The sequence below is a fragment of the Esox lucius genome, chromosome 11, assembly GCF_011004845.1.
Source record: "Esox lucius isolate fEsoLuc1 chromosome 11, fEsoLuc1.pri, whole genome shotgun sequence".
Classification (NCBI taxonomy): domain Eukaryota; kingdom Metazoa; phylum Chordata; class Actinopteri; order Esociformes; family Esocidae; genus Esox; species Esox lucius.
In genome coordinates this window covers 54,197,334-54,223,671 of record NC_047579.1, presented here as the reverse complement: position 1 = coordinate 54,223,671, position 26,338 = coordinate 54,197,334, and the positions used below count along the sequence as shown (strand labels likewise).

The following is a 26,338-nucleotide window of genomic DNA, read 5'->3' as shown; positions in this document are numbered from 1 at the left end:
TGACGCTGTGTAAAATGCAAATAAAAGCAGAATACAATGATGTGCAAATCATGTATCCCTGTATTTAATTGAAAATAGTAGAAAGACAACAATAATACATGTTGAAACTGATAAATGTCATTCTTTTGGGAAAAATACATGCCCATTTTGAATATTATTCCAACAACACGTAAAAAAAAAGTTGGGACAGGGGCATATTTACCACTGTGTTATTTATAAAGCCCTTTTTACAACAGCAGTTGTCACAAAATGCTTTTACAGAGACACCTGGCCTTAAACCCCAAAGAGCAAACAACAGTAGTGTTGAATTTCAGTGGCTAGGAAAAACTCCCTAAGAAGGCTGAATTTTAGGAAGAAACCTAGAGAGGACCCAGGCTCAGAGGGGTGACCAGTCCTCTTCTGGCTGTGCCGGGTGAGATATTAAGAGTCCAATTGGACTAATTAATACATTTATCTGTGCTAAATCCAAATTAAGACTAGGTCAGAAGTATGACCAGATGGACAAGGACAGGGACAGCAACGGGCCCCCCAAACCAGGTACTCCGCAGGTGTGGACCAGGACCTCATGTCCTCCTAAAGTTTAAAACAGGAGGAGATTGTGAAAATTCAGAAAATGCATTCCTCATATCAACAACGATTTATAGTGGAGAAAGATAACTTAATGTGGAAGGAGAACTGACTCAATCCCCCAGCACAATAGTATAGCAGCGTAACACCTTGGACCTGAGACAGGGGGGTCCGGCGACACTGTGGCCCTACCCGGGGGAGGCCCTGGACATGGCCCTACAGGCAGGAAATCAATCCACCCACATTGCCAGGCATCAATCAAAGGGACCCCCAACAACCGCAACCACCCTGAATGAGGGCCGAGTATTGCCAGCAGAGTACAGCCCAATTGCACAAGTGCGCAACAGAGAGACAACAACAAGCCAGTGAATCTTCCCCCAAATGGCATTGGAGGGAGGGCATCCCAGTGGCGACGAGAGCCCACCTGGCAAGACAGCAAGGGTGGACAGTATCAAGCCTACTGGTCACCTTCATGCCCCTGGGCCAGGCTACACCTAATTATAAAGTGCTGTAGAGATGAGACATTTGAAAGTTTGCACTAAGTTTGAATTGGCAGATCTTCATTAGTAGTGGAGCTCTATGAGAAAAGGCCCTGCCTCCGGCTGTTTGTTTAGAAATTCTAGGTACAATTAAAAGGTCTGCATCTTGCGATCGTAGGTTACGTGTAGGTATGTATGGCTGGATCATTTCAGCGAGGTAAGTAGGAGCAAGTCCATGTATTGATTTATAGGTTAACAATAAAACCTTAAAATCAGCCCTAACCCTAACAGGCAGCCAGTGTAATGACCCTAGAACAGGAGTAATGTGTTCACATGTTTTTATTCTAGTTAGGATTCTAGCAGCCGTGGGCAGCACTAATTGAGGTTTATTTATTGATTTATCAGGGTAACCGGAAAGAAGAGCATTGTAGTAATCTAATCTAGAAGTAATGAAAGCATGGATACATTTTTCTGCATCAGGTTTTGATAGAATGTTTCAGATTTTTGCAATGTTTTTCGAAAATGAAAATAAGCAACTCCATCCATCCATCTTCTTCCGCTTATCCGGGGCCGGGTCGCGGGGGCAGCAGTCTAAGCAGAGATGCCCAGACTTCCCTCTCCCCAGACACTTCCTCTAGCTCTTCCGGGGGGACACCGAGGCGTTCCCAGGCCAGCCGGGAGACATAGTCCCTCCAGTGTGTCCTAGGTCTTCCCCGGGGTCTCCTCCCGGTGGGACGGGCCCAGAACACCTTCCCGGGAAGGCGTTCAGGAGGCATCCGGAACAGATGCCCAAGCCACCTCAGCTGACCCCTCTCGATGTGGAGGAGCAGCGGCTCTACTCTGAGCTCCTCCCGGGTGACCGAGCTTCTGACCCTATCTCTAAGTGATCGCCCAGCCACCCTGCGGAGAAAGGGTTCAGCTGTCTCATTTCAGCTGCCTGTATCCGGGATCTTGTCCTTTCGGTCATGACCCAAAGCTCAACCAAAGCTTTGATTGAGTATGTGGACAGGTGTCTTTTATACAGGTAACGAATTCAAACAGGTGTAGTTAATACAGGTAATGAGTGGAGAACAGGAGGGCTTCTTAAAGAAAAACTAACAGGTCTGTGAGAGCAGGAATTCCCACTGGTTGGTAGGTGATCAAATACTTATGGCAATTTTATTGAATGCAAATTTATTATTATTATTAATCATACAATGTGATTTTCTGGATTTATGTTTTAGATTCCGTCTCTCACAGTTGAAGTGTACCTATGATAAAAATGACAGACCTCTACATGCTTAAGTGGGAAAACCTGCAAAATCGGCAGTGTATCAAATACTTGTTCTCCCCACTGTATAGGTAATTAGGGGCTTTTTAACATGCAAATCACCATGGTCATCTCAGAACAAATGATGTTTATCAATTATTATCAATTTTTCATTCTAAATTCCGTTGAATAAGTAGGAAAATAGGACTTAATGAGGCCCTGGGGAGTGGTCTTACAGAAACACTCAAATACAAAATGTATTGGACGAGTTTAAAAGTATTCGTAACAGCACAGTGATTATATCAGAGGGCTTTGACAGTCATACTGGTGCAGAGGAACACACAACCAGGAAGTCACCATCCAATCCTTGCCCAAGAATTATCAACATTTCAACTGTTATTGTGTTTTCCTTCATCCATCCATCGCTTTCTCACTCTGTCCCTCTCTCAGGTGAGAAGTGTCGGAGCTTCATCGATCTGGCTCCAGCCTCAGAGAGAGGTGAGTAGTGTGTGTGTGTGTGTGTGCGCATGTGCATGTGGTGGTTAGTCTACAGACTTTCTCCTGGAGTTTAGACTGACTAATAGCTAAACTTGAATACAGTAATGTTATTTATCTCTAGTGTGTGCCTTCATCAATCCAATGGCCTTACAGTTACAAGTGAAGGAGTGCACACTGTATTATATATTACTGATGGCTAACTAGGCTTGATTAAAACAGGCAGCCTATTATTTTGTAATGAGAGACAGAGGTTCACCTCTGAATAATTCCTCGTGTTCCTGGGCCACATTCCAAGTGTCTCTGAAGGCGTTCCTTCCGTGGAACTGTAAGGAAACAGAATCAATATCTACTCACTGCTGAGTGCTCAGGCTCACTGAAGATGAACAGAAAATTGGATGGCAAAAAAATATCATAATTATTTTCACGTGAGTTTCATTAACATTTTCCCCCTGAAGGCATGTTTGTGCTACTCTGTGGATCCACAATTTTTATTGAAATAATTAAAAAAAGATATTAGCAGATCAAGTCTGAAATGCATCTGGACTGTCTGATACATGTCAGAAACAGAAGAGAGAAGCATGGACATGTAGTGAAGTCTAGTACATGGAGGAATTCTTCTTATCAACATCTCTCTCCCCATCAGATATTTTTGAAACATTTTCTGTGAGCTCGTGTCTACATCCAAAATCAGACACAGTCGTCCCAAAATGAGTTGTTCTGGTTGTGCATCCTGCAGTTTGACAACCATGCATTTCTGCATGTCTCCCTGGGGACGATGTTAACAGCAAAACAACAAGCTACTACAGAAAAGATATCACCAGGCTATTCAGACTGAGCCCACTCTCAGACAGACACAGACAGAGGGACAGACACAGAGGGACAGACACAGGGAGACAGACACAGAGGGACAGAGAGTGTCAGAAAGAGAGTCACAGACACAGAGGGAGACACAAAGGGACAAACACATGAACTCAGACAGAGAGGGACAGACACAGAGGTACAGACAGAGAGTGACAGACACAGAGGTACAGACAGAGAGTGACAGACACAGAGGGACAGACAGAGAGTGACAAACACAGAGGTACAGACAGAGAGGGACTGACACAGAGGGACAGACAGAGAGGGACAGTCACAGAGGGACAGACACAGAGGGACAAGAACAGAGGTACAGACAGAGAGTGACAGACACAGTGGGACAGACAGAGAGTGACAGACAGAGTGACAGACACAGAGGGACAGACAGAAAGTGACAGACACAGAGGTACAGACAGAGAGTGACAAACACAGAGGGACAGACAGAAAGTGACAGACACAGAGGTACAGACAGAGAGTGACAGACACAGAGGGACAGACACAGAGGGACAGACGGAGAGTGACAAACACAGAGGGACAGACAGAGAGGGACAGACAGAGAGGGACAGACACAGAGGGACAGACAGAGAGTGACAGACACAGAGGGACAGACAGCAGCGAGGGACAGACACAGTGGGACAGACAGAGAGTGACAGACACAGAGGGACAGACAGAGAGGTACAGACAGAGAGGGACAGACACAGAGGGACAGACAGAGAGTGACAATAACAGAGGTACAGACAGAGAGTTACAGACACAGAGGTACAGACAGAGAGTGAAAAGAACAGAGGTACAGACAGAGAGTGACAGACACAGAGGGACAGACAGTGTGTGTGTGTGTGTTTCAGGTGTGTTATGGTTGTCAGTAGTGTCAGAGATCCTCTACATCATGTGTGTGTGTGTGTTTCAGGTGTGTTATGGTTGTCAGTAGTGTCAGAGATCCTCTACATCATGTGTGTGTGTGTGTTTCAGGTGTGTTATGGTTGTCAGTAGTGTCAGAGATCCTCTACATCATGTGTGTGTGTGTGTGTTTCAGGTGTGTTATGGTTGTCAGTAGTGTCAGAGATCCTCTACATCGTGTGTGTGTGTGTGTGTGTGTGTGTGTGTGTGTTTCAGGTGTGTTATGGTTGTCAGTAGTGTCAGAGATCCTCTACATCATGTGTTTGTGTGTGTGTGTTTCAGGTGTGTTATGGTTGTCAGTAGTGTCAGAGATCCTCTACATCATGCTTCTGCTGGTTGGATTCAGTCTCATGTGCCTTGAGCTCTTCCACTCCAGCAACCTGATCGACGGACTCAAACTAAATGCCTTTGCTGCTGTCTTCACCGTGCTCTCAGGTACCACACACACACACACACACACACACACACACACACATACTTGATCAAATGATTACTGACTTGATCAAATGATTACTTGGTACAAGAAGATGTTTTTCAAAATTGCTGTTGGATAAGCCAATAGAGTGTTCCAGATTAGTTATGTAAAAATATTCGGTTTCAAAACATCACATGTTGCGAAACTGTGTGTTCCACAGATTTGTGTTTGTTTGGGTTTGAAGTGCAACCTATTCTGCTCAGAAGAAGGAATATGCAGTTATTAAATGTTTCTTTTTAAAATTATGATAATTTAGTTTTATAACTTAATTTATTAGGCTAATGACTAAATCTGTTCTGAAATTATTCAGAAAATGATTCAGAGAAATCGCTTTTAGAAATAGAATTTGTTCCGTATTTAGATGTTAATTACCTATAATCTATAGTTGACAAAAGTATTTTGCCTACATAGAACAGCTGTTTTTGTGCCTTTTGTTGGTGTTGGATGGATGAGGACAGAGGATACGTTTATATACAGGTGCTGGTCATTTAATTAGAATATCATCAAAAAGTTGATTTATTTCAGTACTTCCATTCAATAAGTGAAACTTGTATGTTATAGTCATTCATTACACACAGACTGATATATTTCAAATGTTTATTTATTTTAATTGTGATGATTATAACTGACAACTAATGAAAATCCCAAATTCAGTATCTCAGAACATTAGAATATTACCAATACAAAAAAAGGATTTTTAGAAATGTTGGCCAACTGAAAAGTATGAACATGAAAAGTATGAGCATGTACAGCACTCAATACTTAGTTGGGGCTCCTTTTGCCTGAATTACTGCAGCAATGCGGCGTGGCATGGAGTCGATCAGTCTGTGGCACTGCTCAGGTGTTATGAGAGCCCAGGTTGCTATTATAGTGGCCTTCAGCTCTTCTGCATTGTTGGGTCTTGCGTATCGCATCTTCCTCTTCACAATACCCCATAGATTTTCTACGTGGTTAAGGTCAGGCGAGTTTGCTGGACAATTAAGAACAGGGATACCATGATCCTTAAACCAGGTACTGGTAGCTTTTGCACTGTGTGCAGGTGCCAAGTCCTGTTGGAAAATGAAATCTGCATCTCCATAAAGTTGGTCAGCAGCAGAAAGCATGAAGTGCTCTAAAACTTCCTGGTAGACGGCTGCGTTGACCTTGGACCTCAGAAAACACAGTGGACCAACACCAGCAGATGACATGGCACCCCAAACCATCACTGACTGTGGAAACTTTACACTGGACTTCAAGCAACGTGGATTCTGTGCCTCTCCTCTCTTCCTCCAGACTGTGGGACCTTGATTTCCAAAGGAAATGCTAAATTTACTTTAATCAGAGAACATAACTCAGCAGCAGTCCAGTCCTTTTTGTCTTTAGCCCAAGCGAGACGCATCTGACGCTGTACCTTGTTCAAGAGTGGCTTGACACAAGGAATGCGTCAGCTGAAACCCATGTCTTGCATACGTCTGTGCGTGGTGGTTCTTGAAGCACTGACTCCAGCTGCAGTCCACTCTTTGTGAATCTCCCCCACATTTTTGAATGGGTTTTGTTTCACAATCCAGTCCAGGGTGCGGTTATCCCTATTGTTGGTCATCTTTTGGACAGCTGTCAAGTCAGCAGTCTTCCCCATGATTGTGTTGCCTACAGAACTAGACTGAGAGACCATTTAAAGGCCTTTGCATGTGTTTTGGGTTAATTAGCTGATTAGAGTGTGTCTTCAATATTGAACCTTTTCACAATATTCTAATTTTCTGAGATACTGAATTTGGGTTTTTCATTAGTTGTCAGTTATAATCATCAAAATTAAAAGAAATAAACACTTGAAATATATCAGTCTGTGTGGAATGAATTTTCACTTTTTAAATGGAATTACTGAAATAAATCATATTTTTTATGATATTCAAATTTTATGACTAGCACCTGTATTCATTTGGATATAATTTAAGTCATATTAGATCAGTTTCTAACAAAACATATGGGACAGGTATACCTTTAGCCAACCTTGACCAAAAATAACCTTATTTTGATAGATTTTACACCCATTGTTACTCTAAAAATAAATGATGAAAATATGTTTTAGGGAGTATGCCCAGACCCCCCAAAACGAGGCTTAGCCCCCCCCATCCATTAATTTGTAGTGACGTCCCTGTATGGACCAGTTTAAGTGTTTAAGTGCAGTTTAGGTGCCCATATTGGGTGAGTCACATTGGGTGAGTCCCGTGTTGGGTGAGTCCCGTGTTGGGTGAGTCCCGTGTTGGGTGAGTCCCACGTTGGGTGAGTCCCATGTTGGGTGAGTCCCGTGTTGGGTGAGTCCCGTGTTGGGTGAGTCCCACGTTGGGTGAGTCCCATGTTGGGTGAGTCCCATGTTGGGTGAGTCCCATGTTGGGTGAGTCACAGTGGTCAGTTATTTTGAGTCTGTTTAATACAAACTCTTTCCGTTTTGTTAGGTTTTCTGGGGGTTTGATTCTTTCCAATGTGTCACAAAGTTCTCTTTTTGTTTCCTCATTATTTGATTGGGTTGCTCTCCTGGGGCTCTGTGGCATCTGTTTGCTTTTGTGAACACAGCCCTCAAACCATCTGGATTACAAGGCTCTTTTTTACCCAGAAAGTCCTTGTTTATAGCCTTGTGGTGCGGATGTTTAAGCAGGGTTACAGTGGGGAGAACAAGTATTTGAAACACTGTCGATTTTGCAGGTTTTCCCACTTACAAAGCATGTAGAAGACTGTAATTTTTATCATAGGTACTCTTCAACTGTGAGTGATGGAATCTAAAACAAAAATCCACAACAAATGACCTGCAAACTCACTACAATCGAACATGAAACTCACTACAAGCCATTAGCTAATATTCAGTCAATCTTATTAATCTTTTACCAATGATACCACTGGTGATTAGCCAAAAGACAAGGAAACACAATGGTCCCACAAATAATAATCTCTCCCAGAGTGTACATCATTTCAGCTCCTTTCATGGTCCTTGAGGGCATGCCAACGACAACCCAATGCTTTCAACTTTTGGAGAATTGATTGTACCTTCAGAATGGAGAGATGTTTCCATCATTTAAGGACTTTGGCTCACACTGATCTGGTTTCCCCCATTCTTTACACTCTGAACACATTAAACAAGGAACATCAAAGGAATTCTGTGGTTACAAACATACAGTATCAATACAAACCAGCATGTAATGGATGTTGAAACTGACCATTTAATTAATACATGAAAACAAGGGATCAAACTCCCAGCAAACATTTGTGACAGAATTCAGGAATAGGGTCCTATATATCAAACCAAATAAAATTAAAGTTTTTTCATAAGCAGTTGATACATCAGGTATAAACAGTACCTACAGTGAAAGGTGCAGGTGGACTGCCACTGAGCTGTTTAACAGTCTTACTGTACTGATGGACTGGGTTGTACACATCACGCATCAGAATCAGATGAATGAATGGTCAATCAGGTAGCTAATAATCAAACTAAGTGACTTGCTCATTTTAGTAAAGACAATGTATACATAATAGCTAGGCATAATCACACACATCTGGATGAATGACCGGTCAGTCAGGTAGCTTATTATCAAACTAAGTGACATGCTCACTATCGTGAAAAGCTAGCTACCCAACGAACAAGCTAGAAACCAGGAAATGTTATCTGGTAAGTTAACATTGTTACCTAGCTAGCTAACTTTAAACGTAACATTAGTAGCTATAGATAGATAATTAGCAATGAAAAGGACTTTGAAAAGCTTCTGAAAAGGAATTATCTGTAGCTAGCTAGTAAACGTTAAACTTACCGGTATACATGTAGGAATGTTTAGAGGCAGACAGAATTTCACTTCATTACATACAAAGTCCTTTTTCATTTGGTCTGGTGACTTCGTTTTTTTAAGCTTTGTGTTTTCCCTACCGTTCACACTCAAGGTGTTGAATACACCAAGAATCTGTGCATCATTGTTCGTGGACCATTGTTTTACTCAGATTTGTTGACCACACCAGCTATATCAAGGCAGTGATCTGGTTGAGAGCTCTATCAACACGTTCACAGTTGTCCATGTTTGAATCGATTTGCTGAATAAGTAGTTGCGTTATGACAAAAGCTGGTGACTTGATAGACAAAAGAGAACTCAGCATGTCCAGCCCCTTCATTATCTCAGCCAATCATGTCTATCAGGAAAAGTCCTGAATTTTACGCTGGTTAAACAAGGGTTTGAGTTAAAAATTTTGTTCGTATTTACACTTCACATACTAGTTTGTTAATAAGTCACATGAAAGTTCACATCTTCAAGAAGGCATTTCCGCAAAAAAATACAAAATGTTCCAGAATGTTTTTCTTCTTACAAACAGCTCTCCTGAAAAGTAGTGACATGCGACATAATCCTCCGTTCCTGAATTCTGTCACATCTGATTTCAGAGTCTGGTATGATTTTGCAGACCTCACCAGCTCATTGAGATAAATGTAGCCAAGGGCACATCATAATCATGGTGTGACGGTAGCACTATGGATGGCACAGTAAGAAATTCATTAACGTAATTCGGCAGTACATCTAAATGGCTAACATGAAGGACGACACCATTTCTTTCTGAAATTCTGTTCTTACTTTCTTTTTTTTATTGCAAGTGGCATTTGTCAGTGGCTATGTTGAGTTCTTTTTAAGTCATGACGGTAGCTGATTTTATTTCTTCACATCATATAACTAAACATGTTAGTCATTTATCTGGACTACCTTGTTGTTTCTTGTGGTTTCCAATGGCTGGCACCATGTCTGTAGCATGACAGCCAGACGTGTTTCATAAAAAATTGGTTGGGGGAAAATCAGGCCCTAAAATTTGGTTCCAGATGTGGGTGGGAAATACCATTCCTCCCTTTCCCCTGGGTGGTGGGGTAAAAGTGTGATTTCTTTGATACTATATTGTTAATAAATATCAACCTTGTTTTTATGCTATTTTATTTTTACATTTTCTCTTTTTCTTTGTAAAGCAAATTGATTATTATAATGTAAGTTCTTGTTCTGTTGTTTAGACATCGATGTAGGGTATTTTCTCACAAAAGGACTGACGAGTTTATCCAAGTGCTGGAGCGTGAGGATTGATATACCAGGGTGGTTCAGTAAACAGTTATGGTAACTGTAATTCATTGAGGATGAAAATAAAAAGCATGTACAGACATGGCCTAAATATGCCCCTGGAGAGAGCCAAGTAAGACATCGATGCAAAGATGATCTCACAAAAGGACTGACGGGTTCATCCTAGCATTGGAATGTGAGGATTGAGATACTGGGGTGTTGAAGTTCATGTTCAGTTCCTCTGGAGACAGCTGGTTTAGAGAATTGTCTGACTGTTTTAATACTATTGCATTTTTATATGTTTCTTTTTATTGTAAAGCACATTGTATTGCTTCTATGTAAGAATTATGCTATATAAATAAACTTGCTTGCTTACTTGTATGTTATCATCTTTGCTAGAGATATGAGAATGTTTAAACGAATAGGGAAAGTTGCGAATAAAAGTTATTGTCACATTTCAGAGGCAGGACAAGAAGCACAGAGCTGAAGTACATCCTTTTAATGGTCTTCTTTCAGAAAACTAACAGGGAAAAAAGGAGAGATACAAACCAGAACTGAAGAGCAGCAACCCAGACAGCTAACTCAAAACAATGACCAACAAACTGAAAGGCAAACAGAACAACTTAGATAGGGTCCCCAGTTAGAGACAATAAGACACAGCTTTCTCTAATTGGGGAGAACAGAAACAATAATGCAGATATGCCTAGAGGCATCTGCCAGGACCTGACAGTTATAAAATAGAAATATATTAAAATGTGTATGTTTGACCCCTCATGCTAGAAAATGGAACTAGCTACTCCATATATATTTTCTGTGTGATGCAATTTGAGGAGGGTTTTTATGACTAAGGATGTGTTGTTTTTATTTTTACCACAGATCTTAAAATTTTTAGTCTTTAGATGTAGGACAGTGCGATAAGGGGTGGGGCTGTACGGGTGGGGCTGTAGGGGTGGGGCTGTACGGGTGGGGCGGTACGTATGGGTGTAGGCTGTACAGGTGGGATTGTACGGATGGGGCCGTACAGGTGGGGTTTTACGGGTGGGGCTGTCGTGTGGGGCTGTATGGGTGTGTCTGTATGGGTGGGGCTGTATGGGTGGGGCTGTACAGGTGGGGTTGTATGGGTGGGGTTGTATGGGTGGAGCTGTATGTGTGGGAATGTACAGGTGTAGGTTGTACATGTGGAGCTGTATGGGTGAGGCTGTACAGGTGGAGCTGTACAGGTGGGGCTGTATGGGTGAGGCTGTACAGGTGGAGTTGTATAGGTGAGGCTGTACAGGTGGAGCTGTACGGGTGGGCCAGTACGTATGGGTGTAGGCTGTACAGGTGGGTTTGTACGGATCGGGCTGTATGGGTGTAGGCTGTGCAGGTGGGGTTGTATGGGTGGGGCTGTACAGGTGGGGTTGTATGGGTGGGGCTGTACAGGTGGGGTTGTACGGATGGGGCTGTACAGGTGGGGTTGTACGGGTGGGGCTGTACAGGTGGGGCTGTACGGGTGGGGCTGTACGGGTGGGGCTGTACGGGTATGGGTTAGGGTATTCTTTTTCTCTTTCTTTCCATCCATCTCACTTATTCTCTCATTTCTTCTCCCTCTCTTTTTCTCTGACTCTCCTTTTCTCTGACTCTCCTCTCTCATCTATGTTGGAAGTTGACATCACTTGCCAGATGTACTCAGGGGGATTCCTCAGAAGCCCAGATGAGGCCGTGTTAAGTTTATTCCGAATCTTCTTGATGAAAAGTGAAGGTTGTGTTGCTATGCTATACCAACCCTTCTTTTACTTCCTCACAGCGATGAGGCTCTTAGAGCTGAAAGTGCCCACAATCCACCTGGAATCATTGACATTGCCATGACAACACTTCTGTGAGAATAACAAGGACTTTATTATCTCGTTTCATGTCTAGTTTTAAGGGAGGGGGGGTGTTGTGCCGGTATCAGCACTAATTGTTAGTGTAGCATCCCTGATTTGTGTTATCAATTGCACATCAATGTTCTGCTGATACACTGGTTCACCCACACAGACATCCACATCTTATTACAAATTATAACATGTACTAATCAACACAAAAAAAGTCCATAATGTCATCATTTTCCCCCTCAGCACAGTAAAGTCCATTATTAACAAATGGAGAGAATATGTAACACTGTGAATCTGCCTAGAACAAGCTAGGCAGATTCACTGACAACACCGCCCATATCGTGAAGCATGGTGGTGGCGGCATTGTAATATGGGGATGCTTTTCTGCGTCAGGCCCAGAAAAGCTTGTGAAGATAGAGGGCAAAATGGACACAGCAAAGTCAAGAGAAATCCTGGAAGAAAACCTGCTTGATTGTGCAAAAGATGTAGAATGGGAGAAGATGAATCTGCAAGCTGGACAATGAGCCCAAACATAGAGCCAAAGCCTCACTGGGGAGGCTTAAAAACAGATAGGACGATGTCATGTAGTGGCCTAGTCAAATCCAATTGAGAATGTGTGGAAAGAGTTCACCGAAGGTCCTCATCCGACTTGAGCCATTCTGCAGTGAAGAATGTGCAGAAACATCTGTGTGCAGATGGGCAAAGCTGGTAGAGACTGACCCAGATAGACTCCTGGCTGTTAATGCTGGTGAAGGTGCCCCTTCAAAATATTGACTAAAGGGGGTGAATTATTATGCATATTATGCATTATCTTCTGTTTTGTAAATTATTTGTAGGTTTTTCACCTTGACCCAATGGACTGTTGTAACACATTAAAATGTAGAAAAGTGCTTAAAAAAAAATGATTTTTTGTTTTACTTCCAAGGTCTAACTATTTGGGGTAACCTGTATAGTGTTCCAGGAAACTGGTCACAGTATTGACGACAAAAAGCTAACGCCATTTCAATAAATCCATAGCTAAAAAGACACTCTGCTTGTTGTGTCGCTATCACTCGCTAGTAACTAATGATTGCATGTTCAGAATGAGCCGACTGTTTACGTGAAGCAGGAGTCGCAAGGAATCCTTAACGAAAGAGAACTGTTGCTATGACAACATTTGCTTGAGAATGACCATCTAACGCGACATTGGCTAGTTGGTTGTAAGTGATTGGCTCATATTTGGTACCAGAATTCAACCAGAGTGAACAACACGTAACTGGATCCTCTTGATCATGGCTCTTCTTCTTCTCCTACACATTTGTCTCTAGTCTTTTTCTCCTTTATCTTCTTCACAACGGGGCCTGAGTGCTTTTCCTCTGTTTCTGTGACCGTTTTCTCACCCTTTCCCTCCCTCCCTCCCTCCCTCCCTCCCTCCCTCCCTCCATCCCTCCCTCCCCTGTTCTTCTAGTTGTCACCCAGTCTGTCATTCCTTTAGCTCAGAGCGGGTCAACATCACAGCTCTCCCCCACAGACCTCAGTGACTAATGACTGCTTCCACAGTCTGACATTCACACTACCAGAATGCTATGCCTGTATGTATGTCATTTCTCCTCCAGTGCAGGGTTAGGGTCCTGGCTGTTTTATTTTATCTCGGCTATAGCCTCAGGACAGCTGTTTCTCTCAGAGTGAAATGGCCTCATGCGTCCTATATAGTGTTCTCCTTTTGACTGGTATATTTATGACTAATTGCCTGGCCATATCTAATTAAATATATGACAGCTGATATAGATGGCTGATGTGCATAATCAATACAGCATGAGAAATAGGGGATGGGGAATTTGACCCAATGTCTGTTCTCACGTTTCCTAGTCAGTCCACCGCATAGACACCCAGTCCACCTTGCATATGGCATTAAATCATCACTGAGCGTATCGTTTCATCACAGCTGGAGTTTCATAGCGAGGGATTCCCATAAACTGTCAGGCACTAGCTGACTTCACCAGAGCGGACTGCCAGATTTACAGTTCCATCTACAAGATGCAGATACAGAGGGATGGGCTCTGGCAGTGGTTTAGGGAAGAACACTGCAGCAGGTTACAGTTAACAGCTAGGGGGTGTCTCGATGTAATCCTGTTAGTCTCTGTGGGGTAGAGGACAGGGTACTGAGGGCCATAACGCAGGTATAGGGGCTGTTTAGGTGGCAGGATTGGCAGGATTGGATCATTTTGGGGGTCACTACTGGGGGGGTCAGTTTTGGAACAGCACATGACCAGCATTGGAGGGGTCAACATTGCTCTCGTCTTCACAGTTTCCTGCACTTCAGTCATGTAGGTCCTTGTTGAAGGCCACACGGCAGCCAACGTCCTTTACTGTGGACTATACAATGCATGGCAGTTTACCTCAGCAGAGAGTAGATGGAGACCAACGCCAGGTAGTGATGGACGAAGTGAGGATGGATCTGATGGATTAATAGGCCATGTATCTAACGTGTATACGCACCAAATGTGCCTAAACCATGCGTACGCCAGAATTATATGCTAAAGTTGGCATTTATCAATGTTGAACTTGACGGGAAAGTGTGTGTAATTTCAACTCATGCATATGCACAGCCTAGCGGTTGAATTGGAGAAATACCATGCTATTTCGGAAAAGCTGGTAGAGGAATGTCAACTGAAACAAACAGGAAAAATCTTATCAATAGAAATATGAATAACCTACGCAGTTTCCTGCAACATCGTAGGTTTATAGGCTATGGATATAGCAATCGTCAAAAACCGACAGCCTGTAGCTGATCCAAAAACTATTGGAACCAGTAGGTTGTAAAACGAAGCCCTTTCACTGGGCATATCCATACAGTTTGAAAACAAGACGAACAATAGCCCCATGTGCCTGTGCGTAAAGCAACACATTTGATATTGCACATTTTACCATACACTACAATATGCTGATACATTTAAAGATGCTCACTTTTAGGACCTGGTGGTTCTTTGTGTTTCTGAATGAGCTACAGCATTTTCACACAATTTCTAATTTGACTAAATTGACAATACATTTCAAAATTTTTTTGAATTTTAAATTCGCACTGAATGAAAAATGAATAGGACATAAAATAGGTTTGTTTATTCACCACAGATCGAATAAAACAGCCAATAGGCCTACTCAAAATAAAAGTTGTAGGCTATTGCAATGCAGCACCAAAAGAAAAATGCATTCCTCTAAAATGGAACAATCATTTGGTCACAAGGTCTTTCCAAGAGTCATTGATCTTCTATATAACGTCTGAAATTTTATATACCTTCTGTAGGCTACTGTTTCTTTTAACAGATCTTGTCTCAGCTGTACCACCACGACCCGGTACAGTTCTCACTGGATAGCATACGGAACGCTGCCCAACTGCAGAGCCCCGCAACCCCACTCTGGGATGCCACTGCAGATATTTGTTTTGTAGCAAAAATAACAGCTAAGTCCTAGACCCACATGACTTGAACTGGGCTTGACCAATTCACTTTGATTTTATGTCTGTATTGATATGTTTCTTCGCATCCACCTTGACTGATCTCTGACCAGTTTCTTATATGATCAACAACCATGTTTTGCAATGGAGTATATACACTCACCTAAAGGATTATTAGGAACACCATACTAATACTGTGTTTGACCCCCTTTCGCCTTCAGAACTGCCTCAATTCTACGTGGCATTGATTCAACAAGGTGCTGAAAGCATTTTTTAGAAATGTTGGCCCATATTGATAGGATAGCATCTTGCAGTTAATGGAGATTTGTGGGATGCACATCCAGGGCACGAAACTCACGTTCCACCACATCCCAAAGATGCTCTATTGAGTTGAGATCTGGTGACTGTGGGGGCCACTTCAGTACAGTGAACTCATTGTCATGTTCAAGAAACCAATTTGAAATGATTCAAGCTTTGTGACATGGTGCATTATCCTGCTGGAAGTAGCCATCAGAGGATGGGTACATGGTGGTCATAAAGGGATGGACATGGTCAGAAACAATGCTCAGGTAGGCCGTGGCATTTAAACGATGCCCAATTGGCACTAAGGGGCCTAAAGTGTGCCAAGAAAACATCCCCCACACCATTACACCACCACCACCAGCCTGCACAGTGATAACAAGGCATGATGGATCCATGTTCTCATTCTGTTTACGCCAAATTCGGACTCTACCATCTGAATGTCTCAACAGAAATCGAGACTCATCAGACCAGCCAACATCCTTCCAGTCTTCAACTGTCCAATTTTGGTGAGCTCGTGCAAATTGTAGCCTCTTTTTCCTATTTGTAGTGGAGATGAGTGGTACCCGGTGGGGTCTTCTGCTGTTGTAGCCCATCCACCTCAAGGTTGTGCATGTTGTGGCTTCACAAATGCTTTGCTGCATACCTCGGTTGTAATGAGTGGTTATTTCAGTCAATGTTGCTCTTCTATCAGCTTGAATCAGTCGGCCCATTCTCCTCTGACCTCTAGCATCAACAAGGCATTTTCGCCCACAGGACTGCCGCATACTGGATGTTTTTCCCTTTTCACACCAATCTTTGTAAACCCTAGAAATGGTTGTGCGTAAAAATCCCAGTAACTGAGCAGATTGTGAAATACTCAGACTGGCCCATCTGGCACCAACAACCATGCCATGCTCAAATCACCTTTCTTTCCCATTCTGACATTCAGTTTAGGAGATTGTCTTGACCAGGACCACACCCCTAAATGCATTGGAGCAACTGCCATGTGATTGGTTGATTAGATAATTGCATTAATGAGAAATTGAACAGGTGTTCCTAATAATCCTTTAGGTGAGTGTATATGACTACTTGTCGGGCTACTTGTTACGTTTCCAAAAATTACACCTTTTTATATTCCTTATCAGATAATATAATTTGAAGTTCACATTATGGGAAATGTATTTTCTCCACCTTGCTTCGTGTATCGACTGAAATTACATATTCAATTGGGTTATTTTGGATACCTTATAGGGGTAGGCATTCATGTACGCAGAAGTACAGTATAGTACTTCTGCGTACATGAATATAGAAGTATAGAAGTACAGTATGGGTCTGAGTTATGAGAAGAAGCATGAGTATGTGTAGTGTAGGCCAGTTTGATAAATCCCAATCATTTTGTGCGCATGCAAATCGTGGGATTTCCACATACGTCCAGAAGTCAACCACTTCCTCCAAGGATTTCTCCATATTACTAACCTGATTGACTGACTGCACCAAGCAGCTGAGGTGCTGTCTTTCATGCTACATAGACCTGTCACTGTCAGGGATGTTAGCGACAACATGAGTAGGGGAATCTGCAAACTTGAATGACTTTACAGGTGCTTTGTTGGAGGTGCAGTCGCTGGTGTGGAGTTAGTAGAGGAGGATGAGGGTCTATATCCTTGTTGGAGGTGCAGTCGTTGGTGTGGAGTTAGTAGAGAAGGGATGAGAATCTATATCCTTGTTGAAGGTGCAGTCATTGGTGTGGAGTTAGTAGAGGGATGAGGGTCTGTATCCTTGTTGGAGGTGTAGTCGTTGGTGTGGAGTTAGTTGAGGGATGAGAATCTATATGCTTGTTGGAGGTGCAGTCGTTGGTGTGGAGTTTTTAGAGGAGGGATGAGGGTCTATATCCTTGTTAGAGGTGCAGTTGTTGGTGTGGAGTTAGTAGAGGGATGAGAATCTATATCCTTGTTGGAGGTGCAGTCGGTGTGGAGTTAGTAGAGGGATGAGGGTCTATATCCTTGTTGGAGGTGCAGTCATTGGTGTGGAGTTAGTAGAGGGATGAGGGTCTGTATCCTTGTTGGAGGTGTAGTCGTTGGTGTGGAGTTAGTAGAGGGATGAGAATCTATATCCTTGTTGGAGTTGCAGTCGTTGGTGTGGAGTTAGTAGAGGGATGAGGGTCTATATCCTTGTTGGAGGTGCAGTCATTGGTGTGGAGTTAGTAGAGGGATGAGAATCTATATCCTTGTTGGAGGTGCAGTCGTTGGTGTGGAGTTAGTAGAGGGATGAGAATCTATATCCTTGTTGGAGGTGCAGTCGGTGTGGAGTTAGTAGAGGGATGAGGGTCTATATCTTTGTTGGAGGTGCAGTCGTTGGTGTGGAGTTAGTAGACGGATGAGGGTCTATATCCTTGTTGGAGGTGCAGTCGTTGGTGTGGAGTTAGTAGAGGAGGGACAGCTAGACAGAGGGAGATCCTGGGAGTTGTAGGAAATTACCAAAGTTCTAACTACAAATATGTGTATACATGGAAACCACAAAACCAGTGGTTTGCACAGGTACAGTTCCAATGTAATGGTGGTGAGGGAAGGTTGAATCGGTGTGTGTAGGCATGTTTTATGGTTTGTGTGTGTCTTTCACTCATAGAAATGTGTTCCATACTGTTTAATACTGTGTGTGTGTGTGTGTGTCTGTGTGTGTCTGTGTTTGCATCTGTGTGTATATTTGTGTGTGTATATCTTTGTGTGTGTATCTCTGTATATCTGTGTGTGTATCTTTGTATATCTCTGTGTGTGTGCGTATATCTGTGTGTGTGTGCGTGTGTATATCTGTGTGTGTGTATCTCTGTATATCTGTGTGTGTGTATCTGTGTGTATCTTTGTATATCTCTGTGTGTGTGTGTATATCTGTGTGTGTGTGTATATCTGTGTGTGTGTATCTGTGTGTATCTTTGTATATCTCTGTGTGTGTGTGTATATCTGTGTGTGTGTATCTGTGTGTATCTTTGTATATCTGTGTGTGTGTGTGTGTATATCTGTGTGTGTGTGCGTGTGTATATCTGTGTGTGTATATCTCTGTGTGTGTGTTTATGTCTCCTCAGGTCTACTCGGCATGGTGGCCCACATGATGTTCACTCAGGTCTTCCAGATCACAGTGAGTCTCGGCCCTGAAGACTGGCGGCCCCACTCCTGGGACTACGGATGGTCCTTCTGGTCAGTAGACTGGATGTGATTGCTGGTGTTACTGTCAAGAAATTGATCAACTGGTTTTCCTTGGATGCCTCATCAATGACTGGTCACGTTGATGCCATGGTTACCAAGGGGCTTATTACTGATTTAAATAAACAAGGGGATTTAAAATATATGATATTATTTGTGAAGTAGCCAAATATTTGGCAAACAATTAATAGCCAAAGTAAGCTGGCGAGCAAACATTAGGTAGCTCTGATTTCGTGGACTTAATCTTAGCTGGCTAGCTAAAGTTATATTGTATTTGAAAATAGTCTTGTGACATCATATTGATTCTAAAATATTTAGCTACTAATTGACATCGCAATCTATAGAGACGATATAGAGATATGTTTTCAAGCATCAGTGATGCACTTCATACCAAATATTCATCAGCCACGATACTTTGAACCACTGTAAAATGCTCAGCTGGTCATGAGCCCTAAAACAAACATTGAAAATAATATTTTAAGGAAATGTGCAACCCGTGGATACTACCTAACCACTGATAACAGAATCCACTAAACATTCTATGACTTCTATTCAGTCCAGGTCATTCTATACCCGCGAATTCCATCTCAGAACAAAAGCAACATCTCCATAGAAACCTGCTGGCAACCAACCATTATGTCCATATCAAACGCTATTTACAAACACAAACAGATATCATTACCCTTCAATGAAACCTTGTAATTAGTTATTGAGCAGTTCCTCCTGAAACCAGAACAGCTTGTAAAGGGTAATCATTTTTATGTTTGTTAATGCTAAAAATGATGGTGATTTTCTTCCTTGTCTGAAAGCCTTTCTGTTTTGGAGATAACAGGTTTTCCTCACAGCGGTGATGTGGCTGTTTTCTCTGGAAGCTTTCTACATCCCATGTGGAGCCCTGTCCCCTGTATAGTGCATAACTCTGCCCTACAGCTTCCCTCTGGGCCACGTCTAAATCAGGGCACTTAGGAGGACGTAGGGGGTCAATTGGGAGTCTGCCTTGGTTAATGAGTTTGCCTTGGGTTCTCCTTGGCTTTCCACCTCTAATTCCACAACGGGAGATAGACAAGACAGGTGTTGTCTGAGACACACACACAGACAGACAGACACACACACCCACGTTTGCATATGTACATGTGTTGTTCTCTGAGTCAGGTCATTTAGCTGTGGTCAGACGATAGGTGAATAGGGGACCGACAGAATTACATTTGTGAGTAACTGTCTGTACAGGGGTTGGAGTGATTTCAGGGACAGAGAAGCATTCGTAGGTGGTTGAGTGTGTGTGTGTGTTTGTGTGTGGGATTGGGTAGGGGTGGGATTTGCCTGGAGCCTCCCAAACCCCACTGGTTTTCTTCTAATGTCTCCCAATAAAATTTGTAAAAGTAACGCAGAAGAAACCAAAGTAATCAGATTACATACTGTGTACTCTAGATGTTATGTAACTTATTAAAATTTTTCACCAGTAACAAGTAACTGTGATGGATTACATTTCGAATGCAACCCTGACAGGATCACATTACACACTGATGTAAAGACACGTGTCTGAACTGTCCTGAAAACAAGCAGACATAAAACCCCTGCATTACGGACTGTTATTGTGGACTGTTCATGGCATGTCAATAATCGCCAGACCATACATAACCAGTCTGTAAATTGACAAGCCTGTTTATTCCTCTCACACATTTCACATTTGATTAAAGGCACTTAGGTCAATATGTAAAATAAGATGAATGAGACCAGTGTTATCCAAGGCAACTACACAGACAAACTGAAATGCAAAGTAAACACGTGTTTGTACTCAGATTTTATTATATGAATGAGAACAAAAAAACATCTGCAAACTGTGGTTAAACCAGGACAATGTTTTGAGGTTAGTTTTGGGATTAGTAAGCTATTTTTAGGAAAATACATTTTGATTTTCCCATTTGTATAGCAAGGATTAATGTGTGTGTGGTTGTGTGTTTGTGTGTGTGTGTGTTAGATTCCTCTATGGCTCTTTAGTACAGGACATTATTGGATGTGATGTAATGGTTAAGTAAATTGGCATGCTGTGATTGGTGTTGGTAATTAATAAATTCATAACATCTATCCAGAATAGGTGTTTGAACACTCATGCAGAAGAACATAAGTAACAGCATTGGGCTTGTTGGCAATAAAACCCTTAATCTAGTTCTCAGGGGTGAGATTAATGTGTGGATTAATTGTGTTCTATCTCTGCCTCCAGTATTAAGAAAGATTTTTACAAGCCAGTGCTGGCTGTTCCCATTGCCATATATATTTTCAAACCTGCCTTTCTAAAGAGCACTTTGGACTGAGTAGGAATACCTTAGGCAAATACCCTGCCACAGGGATAGAGAAAGCCAACAGACCAGAGGAGGTGGAACCAAGGGCTTGGGGAGAGATGTAGAGTCAGACCAGAGGAGGTGGAACCAAGGGCTTGGGGAGAGATGTAGAGTCAGACCAGAGGAGGTGGAACCAAGGGCTTGGGGAGAGATGTAGAGTCAGACCAGAGGAGAGGTGGAACCAAGGGCTTGGGGAGAGATGTAGAGTCAGACCAGAGGAGAGGTGGAACCAAGGGCTTGGGGAGAGATGTAGAGTCAGACCAGAGGAGAGGTGGAACCAAGGGCTTGGGGAGAGATGTAGAGTCAGACCAGAGGAGGTGGAACCAAGGGCTTGGGGAGAGATGTAGAGTCAGACCAGAGGAGAGGTGGAACCAAGGGCTTGGGGAGAGATGTAGAGTCAGACCAGAGGAGAGGTGGAACCAAGGGCTTGGGGAGAGATGTAGAGTCAGACCAGAGGAGAGGTGGAACCAAGGGCTTGGGGAGAGATGTAGAGTCAGACCAGAGGAGAGGTGGAACCAAGGGCTTGGGGAGAGATGTAGAGTCAGACCAGAGGAGGTGGAACCAAGGGCTTGGGGAGAGATGTAGAGTCAGACCAGAGGAGGTGGAACCAAGGGCTTGGGGAGAGATGTAGAGTCAGACCAGAGGAGGTGGAACCAAGGGCTTGGGGAGAGATGTAGAGTCAGACCAGAGGAGGTGGAACCAAGGGCTTGGGGAGAGATGTAGAGTCAGACCAGAGGAGGTGGAACCAAGGGCTTGGGGAGAGATGTAGAGTCAGACCAGAGGAGGTGGAACCAAGGGCTTGGGGAGAGATGTAGAGTCAGACCAGAGGAGAGGTGGAACCAAGGGCTTGGGGAGAGATCTAGAGTCAGACCAGAGGAGGTGGAACCAAGGGCTTGGGGAGAGATGTAGAGTCAGACCAGAGGAGGTGGAACCAAGGGCTTTGCAGATCCTGTTTCTCTCTCTCTCTCTCCATCTGTACCCCTCTCAGGAGGAGGAGGTTTTTACATTGACTGAATCAGTCCAGATGCTGCTAGCAGGATCCAGGGAAATTGCTTAATTTTTCCTTTGCCATCTGGCCCCTCCCCCTCCCCCCAGCCTGACGCAGGGTTCTTACACCTTCTCTAGCCCCCCCGCCCCTGCCCCCCAGCCTGACTCCTACCCTCTATCAATTAGTATGCCACTTCCTCTTTCTACCCCCCCGTCTCCCTGCTCATCTGTACCCCCCCCTCTCCCTGCTCATCTGTACTCCCCCCCTCTCCCTGCTCATCTGTACTCCCCCCCTCTCCCTGCTCATCTGTACCCCCCCCCCTCCCTGCTCATCTGTACTCCCCCCCCTCTCTCTCTCTCTCCTTTTCTCTCTTGCTCTCTGTAATGAGTATGTATCCTCTCTCCCTCTCCCAGTCTGGCTTGGGGGTCCTTCACGTGCTGCATGGCGGCCTCCGTCACCACCCTCAACTCTTACACCAAGACTGTCATCGAGTTCAGGCACAAACGCAAGCTGTTTGAGCAGGGCCTCCGGGAGGAGCAGAACTTCCTGGACCAGGAGGCCTTCCACTACTTTAGGGACCAGTCCCTTCGGTCCATATCCAGCTCTGTTGAGGTGTACCCTGGGAAGGGTTCTGGAGGAGTGGCCGGGTTGCCTGGAGGATCTGAAGGGCCTGGGGGTGTTGGCCTGGTTGCGTCCGGGCTGGTTGGAGGGCCCGGGAGAGGGAAAATGAGAGGCCCCTCGGGCTCCATCGACCTGAGGGAGAACTCCGGGTCCCTGGGGGAGGAACAATGTTAAGAGGGGGTCCAAATTCTCTCTCCTAAAAGTCTTTTTTTTTTGACAGAAATCCTGCTTGTTGGTTTAAAAAAAAATCGGATCCTCCAATCAGGATTTCTAGAAACTCTGGGAATTTTTGGGAGGTGGGAATCGTAGTGCTGAGAGTGAAGGTGTTGATGATCTCCGTACAGTTTAGCATTTTCTCCGTTCACTTTACAGAGGGAGGGTCTGTAGCGGTGAAGAATAGGCTGTCCTGTGAGAATTTAAGTCTTTAAAGAGACAGGTGGAGAAATTCAGAGGAGGGTGGTGTATCTCCAATGACAGTTTGCTGATTTCTGCCATGTGGGACACATGTGGGAACAACCAACACTAAAAAAGCATTTTAGGACCTGTGAAGACACATGACAACAGACAAATAAAAGGCTGGGCAGAGATGCTGAACACGTAATGAGAACATTACAATTACCAGCAACGCCAATAAATATTCCAGGTTATTTAGGAATATCAACATATATTGGATATTGTGACCTGTGTACTGTGATAGGGAACGGTTGTTTTTAGAGCGACGCTTTAGGAGATGAATGTATATTTATGAAAGTATATATAACAAATACTAAATATATGAAATACATATTTCTGTATAAGAGTTGTAATAATGAATGATGTTGGGTGCAGGGATATTATACATCAGTATTTTCAGTAAATTATCATGGATATTGTTGAAACACACCCTTACAACTTTCATGTTGAATGTGCAAGAAAAAGAAATGATATTTCAAGATATAAGATGTCATATTTATAATAATTATGTAAGGTTCATGTTCAGAAGTGTTTGCTTTAATCCGATGTTTGAATGTTTAATAGGATCATTAACACTGCCTCATGACGATGAACAGTTGCTAGACAATACAATATAACACAGTACATTTGCCAGACAATACAATATGCTGTACAATGTTTGACAATAAAATGTACAATAAAACTGCTTTTGCACAGTATCAACATGCAGGCTTATCAAACAATATATTTATATGTTTAGAAATTCATAGAGAATTTGTTCAGTATGTTCTCTCTCTCACTTGAATGTCTTTGTATACAGTAGCAGGTGATGAAAAACTAAAACCGTACACTTTATTTTACCTGTTGCTATGTATCCAGTGTTTATGTACAGTATAACACGTTAATATTCATATTTTTTTATGAATATATACCTTAAAATGACCTGTTGAAAACAGTAGTAAACCAGCAATAGTAAACCTTTTGTTGTTTTTAGTGTTACTTCAACTACTTATGAAGCACTTCTGAGAGAATCGGGTCAGAAGGTTCAAGGCTATAACACACATGTTGAAAGTCTGTGTGTCTGAGGAAGGGTTTGAGAATCACTGCTGTACAGTGCAGTATTTTCTGCCTTTTTAAGACTCTGATCACATTGCAACATCGAGTCCATTCATGTTGTGCTATTTCAGTGTTTGTGTTGTAAGAGCTTGATTTGTATAGATACTGGCTCACTGTGAAAGAGACAGGTGTAGCATCGCTCTCACCTCAATTTATGCACAGCTTTTCCTTGATCAACGTCACCTCTTTGATTCTACCTTTAAAGGCTTATTCATTTCTGGACCAGGGCTCTGTGTCATTTCTGGATTTGATTTTAAAATATGATCTTTTATTTAAAGCTTCTTTAAACAAAGTTTCTCCCTTTCTTATTTTTTTACTCAGAAATATCTATAATCAGACTCTGACAGTCAAATTGATAATATTTTCTTTTCATGATAATTCCACACTTTGAGGTTGAAATAACACCAGAATTGTGACAATTATCTCATCAAGCCCTTTTTGGGTAAGATATATAAACAGCAGTTTGAATGTTCTGGTGGAATGATACACATTCACATACTCTGTGATGTCACAAATGTGGTAAAATCACAATAGACCATTGTGGGGGGGGGGGTACCCGATCAGACTGAGCATTTAAAGGAGTCTAAGCAAAACAAATTTTGGCACAAATAAACACAAATGTTATTAGACAAACAAGGGTGATTGAAAAGTACAAATAATGTAGTCTTATGGTGTGAATGAGAGCCTTGGTATACCCCAGCCTGGCTCTGCACAGAGGAGGGCTTGAATTGGTTGGAAAATATATGGCAGTGGGTGATCATAAAGCTGTCACTTAGTTAGAGCTGCTACTTTGCCCATGTCTCAAATAGCACCCTACTCCCAACATAGTGCACTCATTTCGACCAGATCCTATGGAGAATAGGCTCCCTCCAAAGTAGTGTGCTGTGTGGAGAACAGGGTGTCATTTGGACATGGACTACAGTGTGAGAGCAGCTATATTATTTAAGCAGCTCCCCTGCTTCCCTGTATTGAACCAATGGCAATAAACTGATATGGATAGCGATATGCAGTAGTGGCAAAAGCATATTTTTTATAGTTTGCTTGTGCGTGTCTGTGAATGTGTGTCTGTGCATGTGCTATATATGTGTTGATGCCTAAAATGCTTTGTAAGGTTTGAATCCTATTTGAATGTAAGTCTAATTTGTGGATTTTAATAAAGCATTTGCCATTTGTTTCCGGATGTAATGTGCACTGCCGCCCAAAGGAAATTACATAATGCATCTGAATGGAGAGTGATGTATGTACTATACATGTGATAATGTTTTATAATGCATCTGAATGCAGAGTGATGTATGTAATCTATATGTGATAATGTTTTATAATGCATCTGAATGCAGAGTGATGTATGTACTATACATGTGATAATGTTTTATAATGCATCTGAATGCAGAGTAATGTATGTACTGTACATGCAACAATGTTTCATAATACATCTGATTGCAGAGTGATTTATGTACTGTACATGTGATAATGTTTCATAATGCATCTGAATGCAGAGTGATGTATGTACTATACATATGATAATGTTTCATAATGCATCTAAATATAGAGTGATGTATGTAATGTACATGTGATAATGTTTCATAATGCATCTAAATATAGAGTGATGTATGTAATGTACATGTGATAATGTTTCATAATGCATCTAAATATAGAGTGATGTATGTACTGTACATGTGATGTTTCATAATGCATCTGAATGCAGTGATGTATGTACTCTATATGTGATAATGTATCATAATGCATCTGAATGCAGAGTGATGTATGTAATCTATATGTGATAATGTTTTATAATGCATCTGAATGCAGAGTGATGTATGTACAGTATATGTGATAATTTATTATAATGCATCTGAATGCAGAGTAATGTATGTACTGTACTTGCAACAGTGTTTCATAATACATCTGATTGCAGAGTGATTTATGTACTGTACATGTGATAATGTTTCATAATACATCTGAATGCAGAGTGATGTATGTACTGTACATGCAACAATGTTTCATGACGCATCTGA

The 26,338-nt window shown here is 42.5% G+C and overlaps 1 protein-coding gene across 1 annotated transcript in view; it reads left to right on the top strand.

The window, feature by feature from the left end:
• The window catches only part of gsg1l (gsg1-like), a 40,145-nt gene extending 14,582 nt beyond the window's left edge, over nucleotides 1-25,563 (top strand). The window contains exons 2-5 of the mRNA XM_013136162.3: nucleotides 2,746-2,793; nucleotides 4,828-4,980; nucleotides 18,710-18,821; nucleotides 22,568-25,563. Of these exons, the coding sequence (XP_012991616.1) occupies nucleotides 2,746-2,793; nucleotides 4,828-4,980; nucleotides 18,710-18,821; nucleotides 22,568-22,949 (695 nt within the window). The 3' untranslated portion in view covers nucleotides 22,950-25,563. The remainder of the gene's footprint in view (nucleotides 1-2,745; nucleotides 2,794-4,827; nucleotides 4,981-18,709; nucleotides 18,822-22,567) is intronic.
• The last annotated feature ends 775 nt before the right edge of the window (nucleotides 25,564-26,338 follow it).